Source organism: Caretta caretta, chromosome 9, assembly GCF_965140235.1.
Source record: "Caretta caretta isolate rCarCar2 chromosome 9, rCarCar1.hap1, whole genome shotgun sequence".
In the NCBI taxonomy this organism is placed as follows: domain Eukaryota; kingdom Metazoa; phylum Chordata; order Testudines; family Cheloniidae; genus Caretta; species Caretta caretta.
This window is the reverse complement of record NC_134214.1, coordinates 52,858,318-52,881,040: the sequence shown is the minus strand read 5'-3', so window position 1 is coordinate 52,881,040 and position 22,723 is coordinate 52,858,318. Positions and strand designations below refer to the sequence as shown.

General features: G+C 46.1%; 1 protein-coding gene across 8 annotated transcripts in view; it reads left to right on the top strand.

Moving 5' to 3' along the window:
* The window catches only part of EPHB1 (EPH receptor B1), a 414,114-nt gene that overhangs the window by 302,394 nt on the left and 88,997 nt on the right, over positions 1-22,723 (top strand). For 5 of the 8 annotated variants that reach the window (XM_048863514.2, XM_048863519.2, XM_075132294.1 and 2 more), the window contains 6 exons: positions 1,164-1,411; positions 3,646-3,861; positions 13,914-14,063; positions 16,692-16,885; positions 18,197-18,352; positions 18,884-20,238. In XM_048863514.2, the coding sequence (XP_048719471.1) occupies positions 1,164-1,411; positions 3,646-3,861; positions 13,914-14,063; positions 16,692-16,885; positions 18,197-18,352; positions 18,884-18,992 (1,073 nt within the window). In that variant the 3' untranslated portion in view covers positions 18,993-20,238. Of the gene's footprint in view, positions 1-1,163; positions 1,412-3,645; positions 3,862-13,913; positions 14,064-16,691; positions 16,886-18,196; positions 18,353-18,883; positions 20,239-21,706; positions 21,805-22,723 lie in introns of all 8 variants that reach the window. The other 3 variants (XM_048863513.2, XM_048863516.2, XM_048863517.2) reach the window with 2 other exon arrangements.

Below are 22,723 nucleotides of genomic sequence, written 5' to 3'. Positions count from 1 at the left end.
TAGGCTGCCCATTATTTGCTCTATAATAAATTCAAGCTAAGTAGTTTTACATCTGGTGAATGGAGAACTTTAAGGGATACTGTCAATTAGTTTGAGGCCTAAAATTTATGTATTGTTAAAAAGAAAAGGCAGGACGGGATCAAGAGGTTATAAATCATAACTTGAGCTGTTTGGTAAACTGGAGATTTTTGCATGGAAAATTTTGGCTCATCATTCAAAGAAACCCAAACTGAAAAGGCTTCAGTTTTCAACAGCTGAAAAATTTCTGTTCTACAGGTTTTTTTGATTTCTGATGCAAAATCAGAAATTGTCAAAGACAGCAGACACTTTCCAAGGAAACAACAAATGTGAAAATCCAATTTTCTGACAAAAAATAATGTTGACAAAAACTTTTCCATCAACCCTAATGATAACATAGATATTGATCTATTTCAAATAAACTCTGTTATTTTGGATGCAAACTTTCCCCTGTAGAGCTGAGACCCCTAACATTGTCCCACTAACATCCATGTAGACAGGAAGTTAAACTTGACTCAAAACAAAAGTGAAACTGACCCACTTACTTTCACATTCCAAGAGGAGTGAAATGCAAAAAGGAAACAGTGTAAATTATAACATTTTAGATTTAGGAAAATCTTTTTGTTTTACTGATATCTTAGGCCCTGAACCTGCAAGCTCTTTTGCACAGATGAACTGTGGCACCTGCAAAAAGCTCCATTAACATTGGAAGAGTTACATGGCAACACAGGGTTGTATCCAGGTAGAGCAGTTTGTAGGCTCAGGAATATTCTTAATAGCAGAGGAATGGATGCTTTTGACATTGCCCCTTTAAGGGGGGAAGACAAATAGTGTTAAGAGGACACTATTTAAGTGTGCACATAGAATATCAGGGTTAGAAGGGACCTCAGGAGGTCATCTAGTCCAACCCCCTGCTCAAAACAGGGCCAATCCCCAATTTTTGCCCCAGATCCCTAAATGGCCCCCTCAAGGACTGAGCTCACAACCCTGGGGTTAGCAGGCCAATGCTCAAACCACTGAGCTATCCCTCCCCCCATATTTGAGCCAATCAGATTGGAGCCATGACAGCTATGTGGCACTGCTGTTCTTTACCATGCTCTGTTGAGAAGGAGAAGTGGTTGCAACTGATATTCTTGCAATTGCAGGGGAGTTTGGAGAAGTGTATAAAGGACGTCTGAAACTGCCCAGCAAGAGGGAAATCTATGTGGCCATTAAGACATTAAAGGCTGGCTACTCTGAGAAGCAGCGTAGGGATTTCCTGAGTGAGGCCAGCATCATGGGACAATTTGACCACCCAAATATCATTCGGCTGGAAGGAGTGGTGACCAAAAGCCGGCCAGTCATGATCATCACAGAGTTTATGGAGAATGGAGCTCTGGACTCCTTTCTGAGGGTAAGGAAGCATGATGGCCTCATTGGCTACTCTTCTGCTATAACACTGGAATGGAGTCATGTTCACTGGAATTGAGTCATGCTGTGTTGTAGAAGATCCATTGAGGTCAAACCTCTAGCAGCTAGGCTCATGGAGGACATGGCCTCCAGGGGGAACCCTAATAACTAACCTAAGAAACAATATTGAGAGAGGGCAAGATTCTCAAACGAGCCTAAGAGATTTCAGAGCACAAATCCTGTTGTCTTTCAGTGAGGTTTGTGCTCCTAAATCTCCTGGGCACGGATGAAAATCTCCCCCAGAGGCCTCAGCAAGAGGAAAGGGTTGCTGTGCCCACTACTACAAAAGGGGAAATAAAGAAATCCATGAGGGGAAAGGCCAGTTTTTGAATTAAAAGATAAACCATAACTGCACTAAAGCGTTCTGAGGACTGGGGACTCCACTCCCACCAGGAACCACCCCAAATAAAAGTGCTCTGCTATTGCCTGGTCACCTGATCATCATGCCAGCTAGGTGAGGTGAAGGGAAACAAGTATAGGAAGCAGGAGAGGCCTTGCAAGGATGGGAATGCTAGATCAAAACTGAGAACTTCTGAATCACTGAGGCATGGGCAGCTATTTGAAGTGGTCTAGAACTGGAGGGAAGGTGGGAACATGGCCAGAATTAAAGAAGTGCCCTTTTATTTTCTCACTTCACATTTGAAGCCAGCTTTGAGTATTTTTAGCATCAGCTTGAAGCATCGTGGAGCATCAGTGACAAGAGGTCCACTGTGTGACTCCAAACACTGCTCCTTTGTGGACAGTGTTCATCTCATTACGGGATCTGAGATCATCTGGAGGAAGCAGCTGCAGCAGCAACAGTATTAATCCTCACGCAGCAGGGAAACCAACCGTCGTTCTTTGTACTGGCATCTTAGGTGGTGTGTCCTAGGGGTCAAGAGGCAGCTCAAAGGCAATCTGACCCAGAGCTCCGGTGCACACCTCTCAAGAGATTGGGAGGTAGGGGAAGGAGGGTGCAGGAGAAAGAGAGGTAGGCAAAAGAATTGAGAGAAGGAGGGACAGAAAAGAAAGATGGATGAAGAGGGAAGGGGAGGAGAAGAGAGGGGTAAACACTTAGGCTGAGATTTTCAAAGGCAATTGGAGGAATGATTAATGGGAACCGAGCATCCAAATCCTGTTAATGCCACCTTCTTTCCAACGCTCAGAAGCAGGTAATTTATATGTCTAATTTCAGTCTTGATGTAAAAATAGCATTGCTAATTGGTGCATCAGCTGCTTGGAAAGATAGCAAAGTAGGTCATCAATGTCCCTCCATGGGGGCCAGCCCAAAGTAGCAAAATACTTGAGGGCCCCAGAGTCAGACTGACCCTTGTGTGTATGCACAAGGAGTCGAGAGGGAGAGACTGTTGTGAGGAGCCCTGCACCCCCATGCATGTGCCAGGAACAATTGCAGTCCCTGTGCTTTTCAGAACTGACAGATTGCTCCCTGCTGTTGGCATCGTACTCATAGACACCCCAAAAACAGACAGGGAGGAGGTGCCCTCCAATAAGATGGCCACATTTTCCACACAACAGACTCTGATGTCCGTCTCCTAGGAACGTTGACCCTTATGTTCTCTATGGAAAGTCCTGAATGCGAATGGTCTTTCCCTCCCCCCACCACCCCCCCAGTATCCGTGGGAAGGCCTAGGGAAGCCTGATCTGTTTTCTCTTGTTCCATACTGTGGGTAGCCCAGAATCTAACACTTTTTTGGTGCGGGTGGGGGGAGGCAAGAATTGAAAAGAGAGAAAACAAATGGCCTGAAAAATAAAAAGATGCCCAGAAGAGTTTTTAAATTTTAAGAGAGTAAATCCAGAAATGGAAATAGACACTGATTTTTAGAGATGACTTTTTCCTAAATTAGTTAAAAAACCCACACCAAACAACAACCACCTGATCATCCTGACACCAAACACAACAGAAACTGGACTCCCAGGCTGAAAATGTGCTAAATGGGAGCTCGGTGGTTGTTGTTCATACTACAGTAATGTCTGGAGGCCTCAGCCATGTTCAGGTCCCATTGTGCTAGGTGCTGTACATGCACTAGTGACAGTCCCTGCCCCAAGCAGCTTACAATCTCACTACATAGGAGAACTGACTGACCCAGAGTCACAGGTTTGTTTGGATAATGGGGTTATCTATTACCCCAGCAATAGCTGGATCATTCTGATTATGGCACCTGCTCTTTATGACCGCAGCAAAATGACGGGCAGTTCACAGTCATCCAGCTGGTGGGGATGCTCAGGGGAATTGCTGCGGGAATGAAGTACCTTGCGGAGATGAACTACGTGCACCGGGACCTCGCCGCCAGAAACATCCTGGTCAATAGTAACTTGGTGTGCAAAGTGTCTGACTTCGGTCTCTCGCGCTACCTGCAAGATGATACCTCTGACCCAACCTATACCAGCTCCTTGGTATGTACCTTCTGCCTTGATGCACAGTCCCCTTTCCCGATCTCACTTTGCTTCCACAAAATTGCATTGCTTCCTGGGGCCTTTCCCACTTCAGGGGGCAGTTCATTACAGCTGGGCCCTGTGGGAAGAGTTACAAAGGCCGGTGAGATGCCCAGGTCCCACCGAAAGAGGGGAGTAAATAGGGGCAGCCAGGTGAGTAGGTGGGAGATCCTTGGGGACTTTTTTTCTATTGCTTGCGCTGGCCTTTGTAAATCCCAGCCACAATTCAGCTGTGGCGTTTGGGGATGTAGACCCATTGCAGAACAACAGTGGAGCTCAGTCTGATGGAATGATGGGATTGTAGATTCCAGTATTCATCGGCAATAGCTTCTTTGCGCTGCATTTGCAAAGATATTTAGGTGCCTAAAGATGAAGATAGGAACTCAGTGGCATTTTCCAAAGTGTGTAGGTGCTTTTGGTGCTCATCGGCATCTTTAGGCACCCAAATACACTTGTAAATCTGGCCCTTTCTCACCACTTTCCCTTCAAGTGACATTAAAGCATCCTGTGATTTGTTTCTCTCATGCTTTGAAAGGACAACAACTGTTTTCTTTCTCTTTGTACCTCTCCCTGCCTTCTCTCTCTCTCTCGCTCCTTTCTTCATAATCCTTTCTTTCTTTTTCTCCCCCTCCCTTTCCTGTTCCCTCTCATTGTTTTTTCTCTCTTGTCCCCTCCCTCTCTTAAGTTTTTCTGTGCTCTTGGCTAGTTTTCAAATGAGAATTTCTCTCTCTTCCATTAAATGAGGGGGGGAGGAGGGGAACAGTGGGGATCTGGGAAGGGGTGCAGGAGGGGAAGCAGAAGGAAGACTGATTGCATATAGGAGGTGTTTTAAGTACAGCTACAGTATCACTCTAATCCTGAACTATCTTTCTCTGCTGGAAATTGTTCTGGGCATTAATTAAAGAGACAAATCTAATCCAAGCTCCACTATTCCCCAGTCACTGTTCTCTTGCTTAATTAACTCATTCATAGGTAATCCAAATTCTCCCACATTGTCTCCTGGTTCACCTGCGGTAGGTTGGCACTCTCCTCTTGGTGCCTGCAGTAGGGAAGATAACAGAACCCTGGTCCCCTCTAGAAGTCTAGAGCATTCTTTTGGAACCATTCTGCCATCAGGAACTTGGCCTCTGGATACCATCGGATGCTATCAGAAATACGGTGGCGGGGGGAATAAGAAAATATTTGGGTGATTGTGATATTTGGAGTGAATGAAGTAAATAAATCACACGTTATGCTAAGGCTCAGTTTATAAATACCCTATAAAGGGTTAATAAATGATGAATAGATGTCATAATATACTACAGACATGAGTCATATATATTATAGATGGTTATAAGTTCATCAGCTGGTGTTACAGCTAGTTATAAAACATGGTCACGAACTGATTAATAATTTATTAACCCTTTATAAACCACAGTAGTAATAATGTGACCCGCTCATGCCTTGGAGAGTGAAAATAAGGTGAACACAGTTTTTATTGGCAGCAGTAATAAAGGGGTTGAGGATTGAAGATCAGCAACAAAGCAGGTCACGTCTATGTTGCTCAATAAGTAGAATGTAAAATATCAGAGGGGTAGCCATGTTAGTCTGTTCCATAAAAACAACGAGGAGTCTGGTAGCACCTTAAAGACTAACGGATTTATTTGGGCATAAGTTTCCATGGGTAAAAAACCCCACTTCTTCAAATGCATGGAGTGAAAATTACAGATACAAGCATAAATATACTGACACATGAAGAGAAGGGAGTAATATGTAATTTTCACTCCATGCATCTGAAGAAGTGGGTTTTTTACCCATGGAAACTTATGCCCAAATAAATCCGTTAATCTTTAAGGTGCTACCAGACTCCTCATTGTTTTTGTACAATGTAAAATGTAAAGATTTTTTAAAGTAAAGAATTAAAGCAACCTCAGTAGGAGTTTGCCTGAGCAGTGAACTTACGGGTTTGGTCCAAACCATAGAAGGCTTCAAATCAGTAACAAAATACGTATGCAGGCTTGACCTGTGACAACGGCACTCTGAACCGACCAATTTCTCCTTCTTCTTCTTGTCAAGTCCTCTGTTCAGACTGTTCAATGTGCCGTGTTGTTCCCCAGCTCCAGCATGGAACTAACCTTTGAATGGAACCTCCTTAGGGAGCTGCAGGTGGAATTCAGAGGGATGGTTTTGACCTTTGAAGCCCTAACTGGTTTGGGGGATGGCTCTCAGAGAGCCCACCTCTCTCACGTAGCTGCAGGAGGGAGCTGAGGATGTGGTGATCTCTGTGAAGGCCTTTGTGAAGGTCTCTTGACTCTGAAATCCACTTCTCCCCTGGGTGCATCAGAGCCCAGATTTGTTAACTTTCTGGCCATGCTGCAGAGACCGCCCCTGTCTTTGCATAGGGCACAGATCAAGTCTTTATGAGCTATGAGGAAATGCCAGCTGGGTAGAGGGATTGTTGTTATTCTGGGCCGGAGGGTTGTCCCATTGCACGGAATCTGAATTATAGTGTGTAATGTAATTTGTGGCAGAATGCACTTGTGAGATGAGCAGCTTTTGGATGTGATCAAATAGAAGTAAATAAATACGGAGAGTCACCAAACGTAGGAAACCGAGGTAGCTGGGGATGTGGTCCATTGATGTCAATGGAACTAAGCCAATTCACACAGGCTTTGTGTCTGGGCCAGGGTCTGATCCTGCTGCTTTTGACTTAAATGGCAATGCAGTCTAATAAGGAGCACAGATTGTGGCATTTTAAGTCAAACAATGTCATTTGAGATAACATGCCTGGCACTAGCTGCTGGGGAAAGGCTTGAAGTAGCCTTTCCCACCTTTCAAGATAAAATGGATTCTCTCGACTGTGTTTATATTTAATTTATGCCATACTAGGCCTTCCCAGCAGCCGGGAAATGATGCTCTGTCTGCAATTACATCACTGCCTCCCACAGCAGATTTGAGGCTCTGGGGAAAAGGCAGGAAAAACAAGCTGGCAGTCACTTGCTCAGTTTGTAGTTATTTAACTAGTATTTTTGCCATCCATCTTTAAAGAGCACCTGACACTTCATGGAAGGCTATGGAAAACATTCGTGCTAAACAATTTCTGAAATGATTCAGCCCAGAGTAAATACCAGACATATTCTGCATTTTCCCTTCCTCCCCTATTATTTTAACTATTACTGGAGTCATTTACATGGAAATGTGATTGTTGTTCTCCAACCGTTCATATGCTCCTGCTGCTTATTCCCCACTGAAGTCATAACCCTCTGAATGTGACATCGTAATCCTTGCCAAGGTAACAAGAGATGATGTCACAAACAGAATTATGGCGCTGGGACTCTTTAAACCAGATGAGAATCTTGCACTGTGGTGTTTGCTGGGAAATAACCAAAGGCAGATGAAAGCTTAAGAAACGGAGATTCTGTTTTCATGTGTTAATAAGAATCAGTGTTCTAAACCTCCCTCCACATGAAAATGAGCTATTCTAAACAGGATGGTTTAGGACCTTTCCCACGGGATTTTTAACACAACCTCATGGGTTCAAATCAGCAGCAGGAAAAAGGAGGGATCCTTCCCTGGAAGCAGCTTTGACCTCTCCTGGTCATTTTATTGCAGTAGTTGAAATGATTTTCAATGACTAGGGCTGATAGGATTTGGGTGTAGCTTCCCCTTAGTGGTTGAGTGTAATAGACTCATTACATTTAATGGTAGTTATTCAGATGTACATTGAAGGGGAAAGAGACCCTGGTCTACAGCATTCTGTACCTTTTGCAAAGAGACCTGAAGGTCTATATGGTAAATCCCATATATAGGGAAAATGTGTTCTCTATAAATCACAGTTGCAGTAATGATGCTCTAATTGCAGTAGGATTCACTGTCATTATGAGAGCTTTCTCTCAGGGGCCAATAACTTTTTGGAAAAAAATTGCCCTTCAGACTGAAATTTCTATTGCTTCTTAGTCCACAGGTGACTGAATTTGGAAATGTCACTAGAACGACTCAGAGCAGTCTGTGGGGTAGCTGAACATGAAGAAGTGTGGGTCTGAGTCTCCAATGCCTTGCGATTGATGTGTTTATTATGCCTGTGCAAAGTGGGAGTACAGTGCTACCATCTGGATTTGATACCCACTTTGCACTGGGGTAAATGATGACATACGATGGAAGGTCGTGGTGCATCAAACCCCACAACCCTGTGGCTTTCTTTCCCTTGTTCTTTGTGGCTAATGATCATTTATATAAAACCAGGATCTTTTGTTTCTTTGAGAATCCTTCTGTTCTTTTACAATACCCCAGATGAAGTCGGAGGGCCAAATTTTCGGCTGTCATAAATTGCCACAGTCCCACTGAAGGCGAGGGAGCTGTGTGGATTTACACCAACGAAGAGTTTGACTCACAATGTCCTGGTTGTGACACCAAAGTGCTTTGCCTTGGAAATGATGCTGATTTCACAAGCAAGTTCCTGTATCCACAGCTGCTGGTTGGGACTAGATCTCTGTAGAGCATCCCAGCAGCAGGAATGATTCCCTTCCCTTCCCTTTCCTTGCCACAGCGGCTCAGAGAGACGTATTTCAATATGTGGAGTGAACGTCAACTAAATGAAACCAGCATTGCCTCAACCTTGTGTTTTTAATTTAAATCTGAGTGAAGAAAATACCTGCTAATCCTCAGCTGGTTCAAGTGCTATTCATGGCAAGCTGTCATCTCTGCACCAAGGGCATCTGCTCTCATCCCTCACCCCTCCCCTGCCACTGTCCCCGGGGAAGGGGCCTGAAGACAGGGAAGCGTACGTGCTTCGTGATGCAAAGCAGCCCAGGGTGTAGAAGTGTCACTCAGGGTAGAACTCTGAAGGCTGAGGTTTCTACTTTACATGCAAGGAGGAGCAAGGAGGCAGCTGTTGCTGCCAGCCTTTGACGTCTGCTTTCCGGCTTTGGGAGACTAGAGCACCTACAGATTCTCTGTGGGAAATGCGGAATCCTTTAAAACACCTGTGTGCACATTCATTAGCATTCATGGAAGCGTCTAGCATTGTATTCCTAGTGCAGGTTTGCCGGATGAGTTTAACCCTTTCACTGAAGGAGTTAGTCAACGAAAACGCCAGCAATGCTAAAGGCCAGAGCGATCTGTGCTCCCATCATTTAGGTGCATTTGCCATATACGATAGCACTCGATTAACATACATTTCCCCACCCTAAAGCTGGCATAGGGCACATCCCCTTCATGGCTTTATCCTCACCAGAGTGGGAAGGGAATAAGTGTGGCAGGTGCTCCATTCCTACCTGTTGCTTGTGAGTGGAGGGGGGCCAGAGTTTGACTTCAGTTGTACCAGTGCAAACTTGGAGTAATTCAATTGATTTTACTGCAGTTTCTCCGGATTCACACTGGCATAGGTGAGTTTCTATCTTTCAGATAAACGGTTGTTGTCACATATGTCACAAATTCACATGGAAAACTCAGCACGGCTTGTGAAATCTGGTCTCCCCCATGAAATCTGGCTATTTTAGGGGGTTGTGGTATTGCCACACTTACTTCTGCGCTGCCTTCAGAGCTGCGTGTCCAGATAGCCGTGGCTAGCAGTGGCTGCTGGCTGTGCACCCAGCTCTGAAGGCAGAGTCACTACCAGCAGCAGTGCAGAAGTGAGGGTGGCAGGACATGGGGGTTTTGTCCCTTGTTTTGGGGGGGGCGATGGGCTGGCCTTACGAGTGGGTGACGTGGGTGACTGCCCAGGGCAGTGTGGTTGGGGAGAGCGCGGTCGTCACCGTCTCACAGGAAGCCCCAGGCCTCTTTGCACCCAAGCTCTGGGGAGGGGCAGGGTAGGGGGCGCCCCAGCCAGGGGCTCCTACCGTGCACTGGGCTTCCGCTGCTAGTCCTGGCCAGGCTGCGGAGGGACAGACCTTCCTCTTCTCCTGCATGGGCCACTACCGGGGCCAGGTCAGACCCACAGAAGTAATGGTGGCAATGCCATACCATGCCACCCTCGCTTCCGCGCTGCTGCTGATGGTGGTGCTGCCTTCAGAGCTGGGCTCCTGGCCAGCAGCCACCGCTCTCCAGCTGCCGAGCTCTGAAGGCAGCGCAGAAGTAAGGGTGGCAATACCACAACCCCCTAAAATAGCCAGATTTCACGGGGGAGACCAGATTTCACAGTCTGTGCCGCGTTTTTCACATGAATTTCGTAGGACCCTACAGATGTGACAACAGTTTATCCGAAAGTTAGAAACTCACTGATGCCAGTGTGAAGCTGAAGAAACCAGCAGTGGCTCAGAAGTAAGAATGGCAATACCACCCACCCTCCCAATCCCTTTTGGGTCGGGACCTCCACAGTTACAGTACCATGACATTTCAGATTTAAATATCTGAAACCATGAAATTTAAGATTTTTAAAATCCAATAACCGTGAAATTTACCAAAATGGACCATGAATTTACTAGGGCCCAACACACATGGTTTCGAATCTCAGCTACGAGGCGTGCAGCCAGACTGCCCTGCGTTGTGATCCTCTCAGGTGCCATGAGCTAAGTTACAAGGGCTGGCTCAGCACTTGTGTGGGAGACCTCTCACAAGCAGCTTGGAAGGGAGTGCCATTAGTAACTCCTGAGATGTGTCCTTGACTCTGATTGCTTGGTTCTGATCTCACTTACACCAACATAACTCAATCAACTTCACTGGAACTACCCATGATGAGAGACGAATGAAGTCCTGAGTCTTTTCTAAAGTAATGCCTAGCACCATAGCATGAGGGCAGCATGCTGCTGAAATTGACATCTTCTGGATCAGATAGAAAATGGAAGTCCTGATCGATCTCTTGGTGCTGTTTGTCATCTCTGGGGTGATAACCCTGCCATCCTAGCCAAATGCCAGCTCACGCACTCACATCGGATCTCAAAATTCTTTCTACTGCACTGCATCTAATTCTTCCCCTCCTGTCCTTCAAAAATACATGTGACATTATTGCGTGCTATGGGACAGTTTATTCCTGAGGCGAGTGCATTTCAGGGGTGGATGATGTGATACTTGTTTATAAGGATATCTCAGCTGGTTATCTGTATCATATAGCACATGGGCATCTTTTGGGATGAAAAAGCTACTATGTAAATTCAAGATAATGTTATTGTGAGACTAGACCCCCCTGGATTATAAAACCATAATAAAAGAGTAGAGAAGTAACTCATACAGCTAAAGGAAAAGGAAAATGCAGGGACAAATTAGAGGAATCCTTTTGACATGTTACTAAATAAGTGGCCTATTTCATCCTTATTCACCTGCATTTCTATTTAACAAATAGTTTTATTAGAGAGACAAAAGTGGGTGAGATAATATCTTTTATTGAATCAACTTCTGTTGGGGAGAGAGAAAAGCTTTCAAGCTACACAAAGCTCTTCTTCGGGTCTTTATGTCTTTTCATCTACATACCCTTGATGTCAATTGTTTTTTTTTGTTTTTTTTTATAGTTTCCTCCATAAATATTGACCAGTACCTTCTCTCCTCTCCCTCTCCTATCCCTCCCCTTTGGGCGCATTGACTTGTCCTCAGTAGCAGCAGTAGCAAGGGGGTGTTTCTGAAGAACATTTGTAAAAGTGGTTGGGGGATTTGGTATTGTATTTTGGGTGGGCATTAGATTTTCCTTCAGACCATCTTTTGCCAGCTTCCCCTGCAGATCCTTATTTGGGCACCCAGCTGCAGCATCTTCATCCCTTTGAGGGCCACCTTAAAATGACAGAGAGGTCAAAGGAGTGGAGTAGCATTGCCATCTACTGGGGGCTATAGACAGTGATGAGGTGCCTAAATCTTAACATCCGGTTCCCTCCTCACCCGACGAGGGAGTCGTTGCCCACCCCAACCCCCCAGGACTCCTGCCCCATCCAACCCTCCGTGTTCCTTGATACCCCTCTGGGACCCCAGCCCCATTCTCCCCCCTCTCCTGTCCCCTGAATGCCCCCAGAACTGGGCAGGAGGGTCTCGTGGGCCACCGTAGTGGGTGTCCACCCCACCCCTAAGAGCCAGAGGGACCTGCCAGCGGGTGAGGTGGGGAGTCCCGGCAGTGCTTACCTGGGGCAGCTCCGGCAGGTCCCTCTGGCTCCTAGGGGCGGGGTAGCGTAGCTAGGGGGGAGCAGGGGGAGCGGCCGCTCCCCCCACTGATCACATCAAAAGTGGCACCTTAGGCTCCGAGTCCCTGGGTGCTCCGGGACTGGAGCACCCACGGGGAAAATTTGGTGGGTGCAGAGACCCCACCGGCAGCTCCCCACCCCGTGCCCGGCCCCAGCTCACCTCCGCTCCGCCTCCGCCTCCTCCCCTGAACGAGCCACCCCGCTCTGCTTCTCCGTCCCCCGCCCCCGGCTTCCCGCGAATCAGCTATTCGGTGGGAAGCCTGGGAGGGCTGAGAAGCAAGCAGCGGCTTCACACTCAGGCCCAGGGTGGCAGAGATGAGCTGGGGCGGGGAGCAGTTCCCCTGCGCGTACCCTGGGTTACCTGCTGCTGCGCAAATGGCCCTCCTTGTGCCCCCCCCCCCGCCCCAGCTCAGCTCCGCCACCCTGGGCCTGAGCGCGAAGCTGCTGCTTGCTTCTCAGCCCACCCCGGCTTCCCGCACGAACAGCTGATTCGCGGGAAGCCGGGGGCAGGGGCAGAGAAGCAGAGTGGGGCGGCGCGTTCAGGGGAGGAGGCGGAGGGGAGGTGAGCTGGGGCGGGGAGCTGCTGATGGGTGCGCTGCACCCACCAAATTTTCCCCTTGGGTGCTCCAGCCCCGGAGCACCCAGGGAGTCGGCGCCTAAGGCACCACTTTTGGCCGGTTGTTAAATTTAGAAGCCCTTTTAGAACCGGTTGTCCCCCATGGAACAACCGGTTCTAAAAGGGCTTCTAAATTTAACAACTGGTTCCAGCGAACCGGTGTGAACCCGCTCCAGCTCACCACTGGCTATAGACAGATCCAGGAGGTGGAATTGGTTGCTGGGGTTCAGGCATGTAGATTAATGTTGTCGTGATCAGGGCTTTGCCTTGTAGTGAAACTTAGGGTATCAGTAAATGGCAATCTGTTTTGTGTTGCTGAATGCAAGATAGGTAGCTAGCCATTATTTAATGAAGGAGGAGGTCCCAGCTTTGCATAGCTGAGACCCGGGTGGGTGTTGCTTCTGGACCATTGCTGCTGAAGGTCTCTTCAGCTGGGTATATTCATCAGCATTAGGGAAAGGGGGAGGTGCTCCATCTGTGCTTTTATCATCTAAACTTAGGTCCAGGTGGTCTCCCACCCCAATGCTAGCTCTACTAGATAGTAGGTAAGATGCTATGTGCAGTGCCCTTGAGCTCCTGATTCAAGGTAATGTAATGTAATAGGGCTCCATTTTGGGTCCATTTGGAAGCTGAGGTTGGTGCTCAATGGTGTGGCACGCTTACAGAGCAGGATGTCGTGCGGCGAGCGCATTACAGTAGTGCTTCAAGGCTTGCCATGGCTCCCATTTAGGAGCGTTGGGTTTGACCTATAATGTCCTCAGTGGTTTGGGACAGGGTGATTTCAGAGACTGCCTCTCTCCCTGTTGCCCTACTTCCACAGCCGCAGCAAGTGGAGGCTCCCAAGCTGTGGTTTCCTTGCTCTATATGAGAGGGAGCTGGTGGCAGGTGAAAAGCCCTTCTACTCTGGAATGTTTTCCCTGCTCAGGTCCACCAGAGGCTGGATATGTTAGCTGTGTGGACACGTTACAAAGCTCATCTGTTGTCTCGGGCTTTTGACTTATGGGCAGGGGTAAAGGGTCAATAGCAGTGACATGGGGTTATGATTTTTGTTGATCTGTTTTGGATGCAGAATTTTTAATTCTCAATACATCTGGTTGGGCAACTTGTTTGTTTGTGTTGTTTTGTTTTGTTGAGATATTTTGATTCCTCTTCTATTCTGTACATTTCATTATTGTGCAGCACCTAGAGATGTGAACAGTTGCTTAGTAAACTGAGGGAAAAGGCTGGCAATAAGTCTGGGTAATTCCTAAGTAATTTTGTCCCAAGGAGTGATAGACAGTCCAGGCAAAACAGTTGAACTGCTTGTCCTTCTTCTCCAGGGTGGGAAGATCCCGGTGAGGTGGACAGCCCCTGAGGCCATCGCCTACCGCAAGTTCACCTCCGCCAGTGATGTCTGGAGTTACGGCATTGTCATGTGGGAAGTGATGTCCTTCGGAGAGAGGCCGTACTGGGACATGTCCAACCAAGATGTGAGTGTTCTGGGCACTATCTCTGTGTGTGGATCAGTCTCCACGGGGAAGAACCAGGTGATGCTATTCTACTCCCCACCCCGCCCAGCCTCTCCCAGCAGGAATCACTGCAAAGAACGGTGTAGGAATCCTGACAGCCACTACACTCCAAGACTGTTCCAGCAGAAGTCACCATGGGAATAGGATAGCTGTATATCATGAAAAACTAGGAGTCTCTTGGTTTCCAGGGCCTCCTGGGGTGGGTTTCACACAGATGGGGGAGTGTGTGTCTAAACTCCTTTGAAATTTGAGCTGGTCAGCAGCAACCCCTTGTGATATCGAAGACTTCTGCTTCCACTGAGATTCCGGAGAGACACAAGGGGCATGAAGAGAACAGGCTATTCCTCCCAGTACTGGCCTGCTGCCCCTCTTCAGCCTCAGTGCTCAGTGCCCCGACCCAACAGGCTGTGTGAGAAGGAAAGCAGGGGGTACAGGAGGCTTTGTGAAAAGAGAAAGAATGGGCAGAGGGGAAGCTCAGAGGGTGCTCTGTCAGTGCCCTGCAATGGGATTTCATTATTGCAAATAAGGAAGTCAGGGCTGGGGCAGGCAGCTCAAACACAGTTATCATGGCTGCTAGCCAGCAACCAGCCTGCTCCAGTCCGTTCCTCACCACAGTGAGTTTTAACAGTATCTGTCTCCTTGCAACACAGTGTATGTTAAGCCTGAGAAAGGGGATGATGGGGAGAAAATATGGGTTGAGGGGATGGAACAGGGGCAGTGGAAGCTTCCTAACGGGGTGGGGCACCAGCCCCTGAACCGTGGCCCCACCCCTGGGCCGTTCCTTCCTCCCAAGGCCTCACCCGCACATTCCCTCTTCTCCCGGAGCCCCCGTCCTCGCACAGCCTCTTCCCCCAAAGACCCCTCTCCCCACTGTTCATCCTTACAGTTGTAAAAAATGGTGGGGCCATGGCCCCTCCATTCTGGCACCCTCGGGACAGCGGCTCAGGGGTGAAGGAGGAGAAGGAGATAGAGAGTGGGGGTGTAGGGAGGCAGAATGGGGTGATGGGAAAGTAGGGAGACAGAACAGGGTGAGTGAAAGAGAGAGAGAAGAGGAAGGCGATGTGAGAGGAAAAGAATGGGGCAAGAGGATGGGGTTAAGAGACAGGCAGAGGAGGCGAGTGGTTAAGGAGATGGAGAGCAACGAGTGGCCACATTTTCACTGCCACTGCCTCAGCTGCCAAAACCCTCCCCAGCCAACCCTCCCCAATTTAGCTTTCCCTGCGTGTCAGAGCACTACTTGCCTGGGAGCAGGACCAGACACAGGCCTCAGTGCTTGGATTTCAGACCATCTGGATTTGGATCCGAGGCACATTTGGCACATGCACGCACTTGGCTTTCCTGGTGCTGAGCCCCCCAGCTTGATACTGTTCTACTCCCCCCACACCTCCCAGCCTTTCCATTTGGGGGTGCCAGACGATGGGGAATAAGAGACTCTTCTCCCTCCCATTGTATGGCAGCCAGAGAACAGGGGTGAGGGGCTTGTTTTTCCATTCCCTCCTATATATTTGGGAAGAGAAAGACCTGGCTCCATCCCTCTCTGGGTCTTTTGGTGACACGAGGCCATGAGCAGGCCCTTAGTCCTGAGAATATGGGGAGCTCACCTGGATGCACACACCACAAATATCACTTTAGATTTGGCAGCAGTCCCTCTCCAGAAGTCACTGCAGAGAGTAGTGCAGAAGCTGTCACTGTGACAGCATGCATCCGATGAAGGGAGCTGTAGCTCACGAAAGCTCATGCTCAAATAAATTGGTTAGTCTCTAAGGTGCCACAAGTACTCCTTTTCTTTTCACTGTGAAGTGTTAGCTCACAGCTACTCCAGCCCCAGCCTCTCAACCTGTGCAGCAGTGGATGGTTTTCAAGATGAAAAAGGCTGATAAATGAAAGGTTTTAAAATAGGAAATTGGGAAGAAAAACCAGTAGGCTGATAATTGGACTTCAGGAAGCCGGAAGGCCTTTGAAAATGTTCAGAGGGTTTGTAAGCCAGGGAGAGAGACTTGGTAGTTCAACTACTGTACTCCAGTTTGATCGGCAGAGATAATGAGAGTGGCTGCTCTCCACAGAGAGGGACTACAATACCCTTGACTCATCAGAGCTCAAATTAACCTCTGAGTGCCTTGGCTCCACACCGCTTTCCCACATCCACATCATTAACGGGTAGAACACCGTAGTTTGTGGCAAGGATTCTGCCTCGGAGAGAGGAGAGGGCAGTGGTGGTGAAGTGATTACTCTCCTAGGTTCCCTTCACTGACATACTACAGAGGCCATCTTTCCCTGAAAACCTGGCTGTTAGAACGCATAGCTCTTTGCTCTGGTATTGGGTCAGATCATCACGCTTGTAAAGCCTCTGGCGCATCACTGAAGTCAGTGGAAATACAGCCATTTATGCCAGCAGTGAATCTGACCCAGTGAATTTGGGAAGTCTTGCCTTTAGTGTGAATGTTTTGGCCAATGGAAAGGTTGATTTTTTTCCAGGGTGGGTGTTGCTTTGATGGAGGTATGGGTTGGGTTTGATTTTTGAACTTGGATGACTCTTATGAGCTTTGTTCCTCTATTTACCTGCTGGTTTCATGCTCCTTCTCCCTGCAGGTAATCAATGCAATTGAGCAAGATTACCGTCTTCCCCCTCCTATGGACTGCCCAGCTGCGCTGCACCAGCTCATGCTAGACTGCTGGCAGAAAGACCGCAACACCCGCCCTCGCTTCACTGAGATAGTCAACACCCTAGATAAAATGATCCGCAACCCGGCAAGCCTCAAAACTGTAGCGACCATCACCGCTGTGTGAGTCTCAAAGTGCCCTGATACTATATGTGCAGTGGGAAGTTCTGGGAGAGTCAATGGTTAGGTTTTGTGAACTCATCACTTAATGTTCCAAGCCATGAATGTAGGGTCATAGAGCTAGCTGAGTTGTTGATAGGCAATCAATTATTCAATTAAGTTTACTTTTCTTTTTTGTTGACAAATCATTCATGATCCAATCAAGATTTGTGCAGATGTATTCACTATAAATAGCCATCAGCCAAATACCACGATGAGCAGTTGTTGTTCATGGGTGGCCTCTTTGCTATTGATTATTCGTGGCATGTGATTGATGGTGAAAGTCACATAGTATTGTTTCTACCCTTTAATTGGATACTGAAACTTTTTAAACAGGAGAATAACGAAAGACAAATAACGAATAGTGCCCATGCACCAAATACCCATACAAGTAGTGGTGGCATACAAGGAATTCTCCAAACTTTCAGATATATAATGTCTGTGCATGAAAATAATCCTGAATGCTGAATAATAAAAGACATGAGCAAGATAGAATCAAATAGCCATGGTAGAATCAAATGGCTGTGCAGATGTTAGTGAACACTGAGTTTGTGGTATGCAGGGGTAGTATGGATAGGATAGGATAGGATGGTATAGTGACTTGCTGAAGAAGCTGTGTTCCATTACCTCATGAAAACAGACTTTTGTGCCGATGTGCCACAAACCTTCACAAATCCGGCCTCTGTCACAAGTTACCATCTCCAGGACCGCTTTTAACTCCATATAAAGACCTTGGCCTTCCAAACCGCCTGTAGAGGACCTGTCCAGACCACACTTAGAAAGAGTTGTGTTGTTAGCAGTCCACCCATCCTGCACATATTGTACAATCCAATAGCCACAGTAAGTAGGGCACTATCTGCAGTGCCTTTCAGCTCAGATTCAAGGTCTCTTTGTGTTCCCGGGTATTTTGGGGTAGCAGCAAGGGGGAGGGGAGGGTATGATGGGAGAATGAGAGTTCAGGCAATGTTGGAGAGATTTAAGATTTTTGGCAGCAATCCAAAATAGATGGATTTTAGTCATATGTGTGGGGGGCTGGGATAGGTGTATTTTTAATAAGCACAAAATAAATGTACTTCTCAGCCACAGACGGGCAATGCGTCACTGATTATACAGTAGGTTATTGTTTGCTATGAATCTTATAAAGTGCTGGCAACCCAGTATGACCCCATTTCTACCTACTAGCTGGCTGGTTTCACCCTTGTTTTTGATCTACAGCGTCTGTCGGCTTGTGTTTCCAGTCCAGCTTGACCTAGGCTCCTTTCCGTTGTGTTTCAGGCCTTCTCAGCCACTGTTAGACCGCTCCATCCCAGATTTCACTGCCTTTACCTCAGTAGAAGATTGGTTAAGCGCCATTAAAATGAGCCAGTACAGAGACAACTTCCTGACTGCTGGCTTCACCTCCCTCCAGCTTGTTGCCCAGATGACCTCAGAGTAAGTGGTGCATACAGTGTACTCACCTAAACTCTTACCCAGCTCCCACTGAAGTCATTAGAAAGACTTCCATTGCCTTTGTGGGAGGAAGATCTGGCTCCTAAAGATTGACTTTCTCTGGAGATTGCCAGTGCTTCTTGGTCGAGACAGGGTCAGAAGTAATATGAGAATTGTCTTTCTCGTAGTAGTTTACTATTTTCTCTTCCAGGAAAAAAAACACTAGGGAATGGAAAAAATAAATAACCTCAAATCAACCAACTTTTTTGAACTTCAGATAGGTTTGGTTTGAGTTTGGGGCAAACATTCAGGCTGGTTTTTGGTCTGTCCAATATATGATTGCTTATGAGTCTGCGAATACAGGTCCATTGTTTTAGATTTAGAGATAGGACACCTTTTATTTTGCTTTTCTCTCCTATCTCATCAGTGACACTAAAGAACAAAATGAGGTGTTTCTGGGACGAACACCCTGAAACACATTAAAGAGTGTAAAATTAAAACATCTAAACTGAACTACCTGTTGTTTTTTTACAGAGATCTCCTGAGAATAGGGGTGACTTTGGCCGGACACCAGAAGAAGATTTTGAATAGTGTCCAGTCTATGAGAGTACAGATGAGTCAGTCTCCAAGCTCGATGGCATGACGTCTCTCATTTTATGGGGATGGGAAAGGGAGGGGAAACAATGAAGGGTCAGAGGTGGGATGGGAGGAACAGACTGACAAAGCAGTGAAAAATGTGGAAAGGTTGAATTATCGTCTAAGAACTGTAGCAGCTGCAGACAAAGAACACATGGGACTTGTTTCTAACCGGCAGCTTCCGTTTCTCGCTAACAGAAGCACACTTACCAATGCCAGGGGAAACAGCATATAAATAAATATAAATATGTACAAATCATATATTTAAAGACAATGAAGACAAACCAATGTGTGTTGGGAAAAAAATAGACTCCAATCCCACCACCAGTGAGCAGTAGTCAAAACTGATAAGAAACAAGGGGCCAGTGGGGTGGGGAGAGGTGCAAGAACTGAGTTTCCAACCCAGAGAAACCATCTTCAGCAACGACATTCCTTTTCTTTTCTTCTTTTGCTCCCCTCCCTGACCTCTCTCCCACACCCCATTCTCTTTCTACTCATGATCTATGTGGAAGTGTCTTCAAAAGTCTCCACAGCTACCTACTGTAATATCAAGATGTTGTTCTGTCAAGTACCAAAGGACTTCACTGACCACTGCATGGGGGATCCAAATCAATCCAGTTAATGTCTTCATATTGAAGAAGAGATGTACCTTCAATAGAAAACCTTGTTTTTCTTTTGCTTGCATTTTTTTGCAAAAAGGAAAAAAAAACATAATGGAAAAAGAAAAAGGTGTTCCCGTGTGCGCGCATGCGCATTTGTGTGTGTACTTTGTCAACTTACTGTGGATTCACTGCTTCTCCATAACAGAGAAAACAAACCAACCCAAGTAGAATGGATGGTAAATTCATAACATCCAGCGGAACTGGTGGTGTGGGGGAAGGGAGAAGTGATTGGCTTTGCTTTCTGTCTGGATCAATTGTACCTGGAATGTTTAATGAGAAATAAGAGAAAAATAAAGCAAACCCAACTCTCAATGTTTTGCAAACCTGGAGGAAGAAGCAAAGGAACAGTCAGGTTGGATACTGCACGGGTTTCATATGGGATTATTATGAGATGCACAGTGTTTGTTACGGGATTGTTGACTGCAGAGGCAACAGGAAAAGAAGACAGACAGACACTCTGGAAAATAGACTGGTTAGTCCTCCAGCATCTCCATGATCTGCAGAAGATGGCTATGGAGAACTTTTTTTCCCATCGTGTGAACCTAAGGATTTTGCTATTAAATTACTGACTTAGGTTTCATGGCTTCAGAGGTAGGTCCATATGTTTTGCGTGCCTCTGTGTCCATCCATCCTTCCCTATTGTATCTCTTTGCTCACTTCACTGAGGCATCTTCCATTGAATGTTTTCCAGTGTTTGATCTGTTGTTCATCTGTCAGTCTCTTTGCTAATTTGCTAATCTGTCTAGTTAAAATTACTAGAAGCATGTCAGTGTTTACATAAAATGTTGCAAGAGTGGACAGTCTAGCCTCTCACTGGAATATGTAAAGAGTTTATAAAAAGAATGAACTCTTAGTAAGGGTTTTACTTAGCTCATTCTGTGTGAGTTATCATGCTCCATCACCACATTCTTACAGAAATCACCGTTGTCAACGAAGTGTACCCATGGCATAGGGAATAGATATCATGGCCCGCTGTTCCAAACACAGGGGTCTGAAGGAGCCTGCCTAGCTTCCGACCAGAATTAGCTGAGTTGCTGCCAAGCCTGGCATATGAGTGCGTAAAATTAATCTCCTTAAGGAATTTCAGTGGATCAGTATCCTACATCTATGATTTGGTGGCTCACTAGCTCGCATCCATCATTGTGACCATGCAGAGATGTGATGGTCCAGGAAAAAAACAAAAACTTTTGGAAAAAACAGGTTTTTTTCCATTTTTTTCTGAGACCCAGTATGGAAAAATTAACCATTTGGGGAAACATTTAAAAGAAACTGTTATATGAAATATTTTCTCTCAGAATGAATAGTGAAAGAAGAAGGAAAGAAGGAAAAACTTGAGCTGTGCTAGCATTTCCAAGAATACATTAGTAACTGTTTAAGTTATACCGGTTCATAGGATGGCTAGGTTTGTCTACAATTACAGCACTTACTGTATATATAATGATAATAACTGTTAAAGAGTATAGTAACTCTGCCACCAGAAAGTTTGATATGTACCTGAATTTACTGTTGGTCCTTAATATTCTGCTCTGTTAATTACATTATAGGGACATTCATTTTCCAAGCTTTTTCTCTAGAAACATGAGTTTCTTCTGTTCCTGCATGATAATGTCAGGTTAGGTCTATATATGTACTATGTCTGAGCCCAAAGGATATAACCTCCCACTATGTTTATAATAGTATTAATGTTTTCTATTTTCAACTTTTTATTGTTTTTCTTATTTGCCAACAGGCAAAAAAATACACCTAAGTACCTTAGCGTGCAGTTGCAGCTCCCTCCCTAATACTAGGTGTATTTGTCATTATTCTCTGAATCAAAACTAAAGAATTTATACTTAGCTCATAAAGATACCAACAGTACTTTTTATGTGCTAACTAAATTATACACATTACATTTCTCATTCTTAAAGAAGCAAATAAAGTTTCATTTTGATAAGCATGTAACTACTGCAGATATTTCAATTTTCCACAAATTTTTGGGGCGGGGGGTTGTTTCTGGAGGAAAAAGAGCAGAAACAAAGGTGTTTGTTCCCTACTTTCAAAATTTCTGGAAATTTTACAGCTCTGCGCTCTTCCACATCTTGCAGAGATGCACTTATACAGCCGTACACCGCTGGAGCTGACCTTCAGTCTGGATGTAATATTGGAGGTGGAGTAAAGGTAGTTCTATTACTGGACATATATTCTAAGCAAAATCATTCTGCCTGGTGGCCTGTAATTCTCCTCTGTACTTTTTCAGGGGCACCAGATGTCTTCTTGCCCCATGTTGCAGTTTCAGATGGGCCATCTCCTGTGATCACTGCACCCCCTAATCCCTTGAAAGGTTTTCTATGGGGCATGTGATTGGCTGCCCAGCATCCTGAAACAGTGAGACAAGTATATTCCTGGTTTCAGAGTAACAGCCGTGTTAGTCTGTATTCGCAAAAAGAAAAGGAGTACTTGTGGCACCTTAGAGACTAACCAATTTATTTGAGCATGAGCTTTCGTGAGCTACAGCTCACTTCATCAGATGCATACCGTGGAAACTGTAGCAGACTTTATATATACACAGAGAATATGAAACAATACCTCCTCCCACCCCAATATTCCTGTTCACACCAGCACGCTGGGTGATGGGACCTAGAGACACATCAGAAGTATTTGCACTATCATTAGGACACATGGCCTTCTGGTTCATCCCTTTCCTCCAGAGCTGAATGCACGAGTAGTGGGAGTTATCCTTAGTTACTACCCTACTGTTCCAAGATGGGATTGTGGGTAGCTTCCTATATCCAAGAACACCTCTTCCTGGATTGGGAGGGCTGTGGCCGCTCAGAGTTGTGAGATGGGAGAGCTGACATCTATCACTTCCTAAAAAGTTGTGCAGAGGGGAGAACAGGATACTCAACATGCAAGGGCAAAGACAAAGGAGTTGTAGGCCTCCCCGCAGATTTCAGCGGGAAAGTGGTCCCTGGTACCTGTATATTCTTTACATCAGCAGTTTTTGCTTGAGTTAGGAAAATGTCACAAAGCTTGAATGAGGAATAGATATTAACAAATGCAAAAATGATCTTGTTTCAACTCGTAGAGTTTCCCCCAG